We start from the raw sequence: 7640 nt of genomic DNA on the forward strand, positions 1-7640 counted from the left end.
AGTGGAATATTATCTTTCTCATATGTTATTTAAGTTTTTCCCCTAAATTTTACCCAGTGAATTCATATTACTTTTATGGGTCACAGAAGGAAATGGAAGGGTGAAAACTTCAGAGAAAGGGACAGGGCCCCTTCCATTGGCTCTGGTGGATGGGGAGCTGAAGGTGAAACCACGGGTTCTGTAAAGTCATTTGCCAATATTTCTACCCACCCACTAACCCCCAAACTAGGCTTCTCAGAGGCTGCCTGAATAATCAGATAGACAACAGATTAATTAGAATACCAGAAGTCTCTCAATTTGCTGATGAGAACATACATGAGTCCTTTGTTTACTGAGCACCTCCAGGGTATCAAGCAATTGTTCTTAACATGTGGAGAGCTGAGCAGAACAGAATCAAGTACCAGGTTTAAGGTATCTTCGAGTGCTTTTTTCTAGCTCCCTGGGGCAGCTTGAGTGGCCTTCTGTGTCAGCCTGTGGAATCAAGTTGATGCGCCATGAATCAGGGCGCCCTACCCTTTGTGTTTCAAACATACGTCCACCAACTCTTCTCCAACTCATTTTCTGCCAAGGCCTTTTCATTGTGTGGTTGCCATAACAACCACACTCATGGTCCACGTTCATCACAGGCTGTACTTCCCGACTCATTTCCTTCCCTGGATTTACTGAGAGGCTGCCCTCTTTTTCGCGGGGGAGGGGAAGGTCTCCAAGGAAGAGAGTATTGAGGGAGAGGTCAGGTGGTACCTCCTGGCCCCCCTACAGAATGCGCTGTCCTCCCCCAGAACCCTTCCTCCCACTGGGAGCTGATCCCATGTGTGTCCGTTGCTGTCCTAGCAGCCAGCTTTCCTTAGCTTTGTTCCCAGACGAGAAGACCCGAGCTTGACCTCAGGTTTTAATATGTGCTTTGCAGATGGCTTTCGGCACCTTTGCTCTTAGATGTTTTCACTCACAGCACAGACAGTTGCACAAGACGGTCGTGTGTTTGATGTGCCTCTGTGCCTGTCTGATTACTCGATCCGCAGTAGCCAGGACCAGATGAGAAGCCTGTTTGAATTACTAATAGAGACCATTCACCATTGTCAAAGAAGGGTTTCTGACGAGGGAAAATAACTCTGTGAAGTCAGTGGCAAATTCTAAAACGGTAACATACGCTCCTAGCACATTCCACTGTACAAAATTGTTTTAAAAGTGAAAAGCTCCCCCATTTTCCCCAGCCCATCTGCACCCACGACTAACTTGACTCCTTCTAAACTGTTTTCTACATGTGCACACGCGCGCGCGCACACACACACACACACACACACACACACGTTCTCTTCATCTGTGGGGTTGTGCTGGTGTTAGATAGGATTGTAGTAATGTCACTTTCTCCAGCTTGCCGAGTTCACTTGCTAATTTAACTTGTCGATCTAAGCTACGCTGAGCAGAATCCAAGCTTTATACCTTTGAGCCTCGGTTTTCCTCATCTGTGAAATAGAAATAATAATGTGCCCGTAGAATTGAACGGTCGCTGCTCATCAGGAGCCTGGTGTGCCACACACTAGTAGTGTTACATTATAAATAGGACTACTTCTGACTTGTGTGTACCCAATTAGCCATCATGACCTCTCCAGAGCCTCAATTACAAGCACATGCATCACTCCTGGCTTCTTTTTATGGCTTCTGGAAGACAGAACTTGGATCCTTGTACTTGCACTGAGCCATGTTCTCAGCCCCCACCAGCCTTTGAAACCAGTACGTGGTCCCATAATTCGTAAAAATCAGTCTTCTACTGAGGGTGCCTGGATTGTACTTGCCATGAGTGACAGTTACCCTAAGGCTTCCATGCCCTCAAGTTCTTACACACAGTGCCCTGCTCTGGGAGGGGTAACCAAGTTCTAGATGTGGCTAGCACCGGGACTGCCCAGTGGAGGTGGGGCAGATGGGACCTCAGGGGTGGATGCCATGTTTATCCCTTCCCATCCCAGCAAATCGCCATCGCTCGGGAAGGTGACCTGCTGACCAAGGAGCGGCTCTGCTGTGGCCTGTCCATGTTCGAAGTCATCCTGACCCGAATTCGGAGCTACCTGCAGGACCCCATCTGGAGGGGCCCGCCACCCACCAATGGCGTCATGCACGTGGACGAGTGTGTCGAATTCCACCGGCTGTGGAGTGCCATGCAATTTGTCTACTGCATCCCTGTGGGGACCAACGAGTTCACAGCTGAGTGAGTGCACCCCCAAGCTACCTGCCCTCCACTTCTCTCACCACCGGGATGCCTAGGGCTAGCCAGAAAGAACAGGGGCTGAGAGGGAGGGCGGCATGAACAGTCAGAGAAAGCACACTGGTCGTGGTGCCAGTGCTGGGCATGGCAAAAGCAGGCTGACTGTCCTTGGCCTCCAGAGGTTAAAAGGTACAAAGAGAATACGGAAGCACAAATGTCAAGGTGTCACATGGGGCAGGACGCAGACACCAGAGAATGGAGCTGGGTGAGGTGTCAGACCTGAATTCTCGGGCTAGAATTGATCCCCTGGGGTGGGGTCTGTGCCGGGAACGGAAAGTCCAGAAAATGCATACATGGCTGTGAGCAGAACTGGAGCTCAAGAGTGAATGTTGAGAAAGGGCCCCATGAATGTCAGCCTTGGGAACCTCCCCCTCCGCCTCACCCCTGCCAAATGCCACTCTTAGGAAAAGAGGAGACTTTGGATCTCCCAGTCCTGTCGGAGAGAAGAGGAGCAGAGTCCCCTCCTTCTTCCTGCACCCATCTAGCTTCTTGCTGAGGGTGGAGCGGCAAAAGTGACCAGCTGGTCCTTCTGGAACCAACAGCAGTTAAGGAAGGGTGGGGAGGGACTGAGCAGGGTTTCCTGAGGAAGTAGTGCTGGAATGGGAAAAGAAAGACCAGCAAGCTGTGGGGGCTATGTCCTTCCAACCCTGTGACAGAGACGCAGGGACCTACCCAGGGCAGGCTGGGCTACTAACTTCTGAGCAGGGAAAGGACATGAGGGTGACCCTACAGTCCTCCCCATGTCTCCTGGGAATCGAGGCCCACAGTAGGGCTTTACAAAAGCCCCAAGAACTCTCTGGGCCTCCTGTATGAGGAGCATCTGATCCCTATGGCCCGCCATGGAGTCTCAAAGGCTGGTTAGAGTTGAGATGGCTCAGGGCAAGCCTGAAGGACCAGAATTCTGCTCTCCAGAAGCCATGCTTAAAAGCCAAGGGAGGAGCCGGAGAGATGGCTCAGCAGTTAAGAGCACTGTACTGCTATTGCCAGAGGATGAGAGTTCAGATCCCAGCACCCACTTTAGATGGTTCCAGTTGCCTGCAAGTCCAGACCTAGGAGGACCCGTTGCCACTGGCCTCTGCCTTCTGTGGGCACCTGCACATCCATGCACAGACACATGGTTAAAAATACACATTTCAGAAAAGCCAAGTGAGGCGTTATGCACCTAGAATCCTGACATTACAGAAGCTGAGACAGGGGGTGCCTGGAAGCTCATCGCCCAGCTAGTCTCACACTGCATTGGCAAGCCAAATTTAGGGAGAGACCATTTGAGAAAATAAGGTAGAGTGTGACTGAGGATAGGACACGACATCAGCCTCCACACATCTGTGCGCACACAGTCTGGTTGTGTTCTTTGTAAAGTCATCTTTTCCTCCCAGCTGGCTGTTGTTTCCCTGGGCTCAACACCCCTCTGTGGTTAAAAGGACTCCTAACATAACCGAAGTCCCTGGAAACTACAAAAAAACCCACCCTCAGGACGTCCTTGTGCCTACTTTACAAAGGGAAGGTCTTCACCCAAGGGCAGGCCCGCTCAGCAGCCGTCCTGCCAGCTTTGGAGAGGCCCCTTTCTTCTCCACTTCTCACCTTTTCCTTCCCCCACCCTCCAGGCAGTGCTTCGGGGACGGCTTGAACTGGGCAGGCTGCTCCATCATCGTCTTGCTGGGCCAGCAGCGGCGCTTTGACCTGTTCGACTTCTGTTACCATCTGCTGAAGGTGCAAAGGCAGGACGGGAAGGATGAAATCATTAAGAACGTGGTAAGCAGATGTGGCTGGCCTGGCAACAGGCTGGCTTCGGGGAGGAAAAGGGGGAGGAAAAGGGGGAAATGCTTCTGGAGGGTGATGACTATGGACCGTCACTCAGAAGTTGGGAGGCTACCTGGAAAGGGCCTGCAGGTCACATGTTGTGATAGACTGGGCCACCCTGAAAGCCAGCCTGGACTCCTGGTCTCAAATGTCCCTCCCCGGTCCCAGGCAGTCCCTGCCGGTCCTAGCCCTCATTCCCACAGCACACTGGACCGTAGAGTCATGCCAGGCACCGGGAGAGAAAGGGTGTTGTGAGAAAACAGCCCTTAAACTAGACAGCAGTGGTGGAGACGAGATCAGAAGTCTTCACAGGAGCTGGGACTTGGGCTAGGTGCAGGATGGCCGGCAGCACATGGGACGATGGCCTGGATGGATTCCAGACACAGGGAGCAACTACCACACAGCACGGAGGCATACAGACAAGTGTCTAGCACAGCGGAGATGTCCAGGGGCCAGATGAGAGAAGGAGCTCCACACACACACACACACACACACACAGGTTTTAAGAGTGGTGGTGATGGTAACTAACCATTTCCTAGTATACAGTTCGGTGTTACATTAAATACCCTCACGGTGTCTTGCAACCAACATCCGTCATGTCCCAAGCATTTTTACCTTCGCCTGCTGAAGCTCTGGGTCCATTTAAGCAGCTCCCCAGTCCCTGGTAACTACCGTTTCTCTGTGTCTATAAACCTATGGACTCTGTGTACCTTCTATAAGGGGAGTAACGCAGTGTCCGTCATGTTATGACTGGCTTACTATGTAAGACTTCTCCGTGTTACAGTGGGTCCGAATCCCATTCTTTTATGGCTAACCAGTGTTTCATCTTATGGAAAACACAATCCACTGAAGGAGCCTTGCGTTGCATTCACCTTTGGTGATTGGGAATAACAATGAACTGTGAACTTAGGCAGCCATCGGAGTCTCCTTTCACGTCTTTAGAATATACACTCAGAAGTCTAAGTGCTGGCTGGGCCATCTAGTAATTCTTTTTCATTTCTTGAATGTCCATAATGTTTTCCCTAATGGATGCATTTTACACTCCCACCAATAACACTCAAGAACCCAAAGTTCCAGATATTATTGGGTCTTTACATATCTGCTGTAGAGAGATATCTAAAGTTTTTTCCCTGATTTTTTAATTGCTGCTTAAATTTTTTTTTCATATTTTTACTTCCTCTGTGCACAGTCATGTATGTTTAAAGAAACACACCTGCCACAGTGCCGTGTGTGGAGGTCTGAGGCCAACTCACTGGAGTCAGTTGTCTCCTCCCAACATGTAGGGTCTGGGAATCGAACTGAGACCCTAAGGCTTGGCAGCAAATGCTTTTATGCCTTGAGCCATCTTACTGACCCTGGCTCACAACACTTGATGTATTCAGAATAACAACATCTTACCTGTTTTACAAATCCTTCCATTCCATTGATGGTATATATCCTTTCATGCACTGAAGTCCCCATTTCACTCTGCATTGGCTGCCAAATTCAACATCATGAAGAGTTATTCCTGTGCTTTCTTCTAAGAACATCATGGTTTGGCTCATACTGAAGTCTCTTATCCATTTCTAGCTTATTCTTGTATACAGTGTATAAAATCAGGTTCAACATTCTTCTGCATGTCGGTATCCAACTTTCCCAGCATGTTTTGAAAAGGTTATCCCTGACACATCCATACTTCGGATGGTCTTGTCTTCCTGTTCAGTAGTTTGACTCAACACACAAGAGTGTGTTTCTAGCCATACAGTTCTATTTCATTGGTCTTCATGATGGTACTGTGCTATTTTGATTATGGTAGCTTCATTATAAGCTTTGAAACTTGCAAAGGTTATCAGTGACCTTTAGCATTTGGGAACCATAGAGAAGACCTTTAAAAAGGGAAATATGACCATTGAGACACCGAGAACCTGGACTCCAGCCCCCTCCTTTATTCCTGTCCTAATCTAAGCATCCTCATCCTTCTGCAGCCCCTGAAGAAGATGGCTGACCGCATCAGGAAGTACCAGATCTTGAACAATGAGGTTTTTGCCATCCTGAACAAGTACATGAAGTCCGTGGAGACAGACAGCTCCACTGTGGAGCACGTGCGCTGCTTCCAGCCCCCAATCCACCAGTCACTGGCCACCACCTGCTAGACAGAAAGTCCCGCAGCCCTCCAACCTGGAGGAGGAGGAGGAGAAGCAGGAGAGGAAACACCGTGGTCAGCCTGCAGCAGGCCCAGCTGACGGTGTGTGGAACTGGCCTAGAAGGAAAAGAAAACCTCCCCAACACATCTGCACCACTCCCAAGGCTGGGCTCCCGCATGTTCTCCCGTGATATCTCCATGGTGGGTTTTCCATAGTGTAAATGAAAAACAACAAAAACACAGGGCAGTGTGTGTTTTCTTTTTTCTTTTTTCTTTTTTTTACCTTGACTATATCTAAGAGCTATTGTTTCCATCCTGCGGCTCTCCGCCCCATCTGTGTTGGCTTCCAAAGACCACCTCCCAACATCGTAACCATCTACCCAGTCCATATGTGATCCAGCACTGTAGTCTTAGGGACTAAGAAGAGAGTGTAGCCATAGCAGAGGATCTGCCTGACCCAATTGTGTGCCTAAGCTTACTGGCCTGTGTTCTGTGGCTTCCCCCTCCAGTTCATTGGTACATTGCTTCCTGGTCGAGATGTTAGGGATTCCATCAACAAGGTTTGACCCTTGGTGAACCAGGAAGAGATTTTGGACTGTCAAGACAATAGATGATGTTGGCCAGGACCTATTATAGTCTCCCTAAGACCCACCCTAGACCCTCCTTGCAGAACAGTCCTAGAGAGAAGAAAGGATGATTTCAAAACCATATCACAGTGAGTGGGAATAGGTGAAGAAAACGGCCAGGCCTACCGTGTAGAAGCAAACCTGTGGGCACAGGCCAAAACTTCAGATCCCAGAGGAGAGAGGTTAGGCTTGTCACCAGGGTGGAAGATGAGGCACCCCTGTTCCTCATGTAGATGCTCAGCACTGGACCCCATGGGTAATGGACATGTCAGCCGTGGCACAACACATACCATTAGCCAGCGACCCAGTTAGTGAGTTCTTAACACAGGACCTCATCCAAGAAAATCCCACATGAAGGAACATGTTAAGGGGTTACTTCAACAGATACCTATACCATCTTGAAGACAGGGAGGCAAGGAGGAAAACTGCTTGTCAACAAGCTTTCAATCCCGAGACACACCCCGAAAAAGAAGTTATCTTTGAGCAAACTGAGTTTTCATCATGTCAGCTGCTGAAAGTCTTGGAACGTTTTATTCTTTTGCTCTCAACTTCCTGGTCCCTTCCTTTACACATGTTCAGTGCTGGGTAGAGATTCTCTCACAGGGTGTTACTCACTTCTACTTTCCAGACTGACTAAAACGCCCTACAGAATCTCCACCTGTAGGAGATCTCTAAGGAGATGGCCATGTCTCCATACAGAGCTAGTCATCTGACCTGCAGAGGGAGGCATAATCCTGAGCCCCCAAAACATAGGAAGTGGATTCTAGGTACTCTGCCAACCCAGTGAGAAAGTGAAGAGGAGAGAGGACTAGCCATCCCCTCCCCAGGAAGA

General features: G+C 49.4%; 1 protein-coding gene across 1 annotated transcript; it reads left to right on the forward strand.

Moving 5' to 3' along the window:
- Positions 1–1610: 1610 nt before the first annotated feature.
- On the forward strand, positions 1611–6527 carry LOC114704324 (cytoplasmic FMR1-interacting protein 2-like). Its single transcript, XM_028885481.2, has 3 exons — positions 1611–2203; positions 3865–4012; positions 6025–6527. The coding sequence occupies exons 1-3, from the start codon at positions 2028–2030 to the stop codon at positions 6190–6192; spliced, it is 492 nt and encodes a 163-aa protein (XP_028741314.1). The 5' UTR covers positions 1611–2027; the 3' UTR covers positions 6193–6527.
- The last annotated feature ends 1113 nt before the right edge of the window (positions 6528–7640 follow it).

The sequence above is a fragment of the Peromyscus leucopus genome, unplaced genomic scaffold (genome assembly GCF_004664715.2).
Source record: "Peromyscus leucopus breed LL Stock unplaced genomic scaffold, UCI_PerLeu_2.1 scaffold_636, whole genome shotgun sequence".
Taxonomy (NCBI): Eukaryota; Metazoa; Chordata; class Mammalia; order Rodentia; family Cricetidae; genus Peromyscus; species Peromyscus leucopus.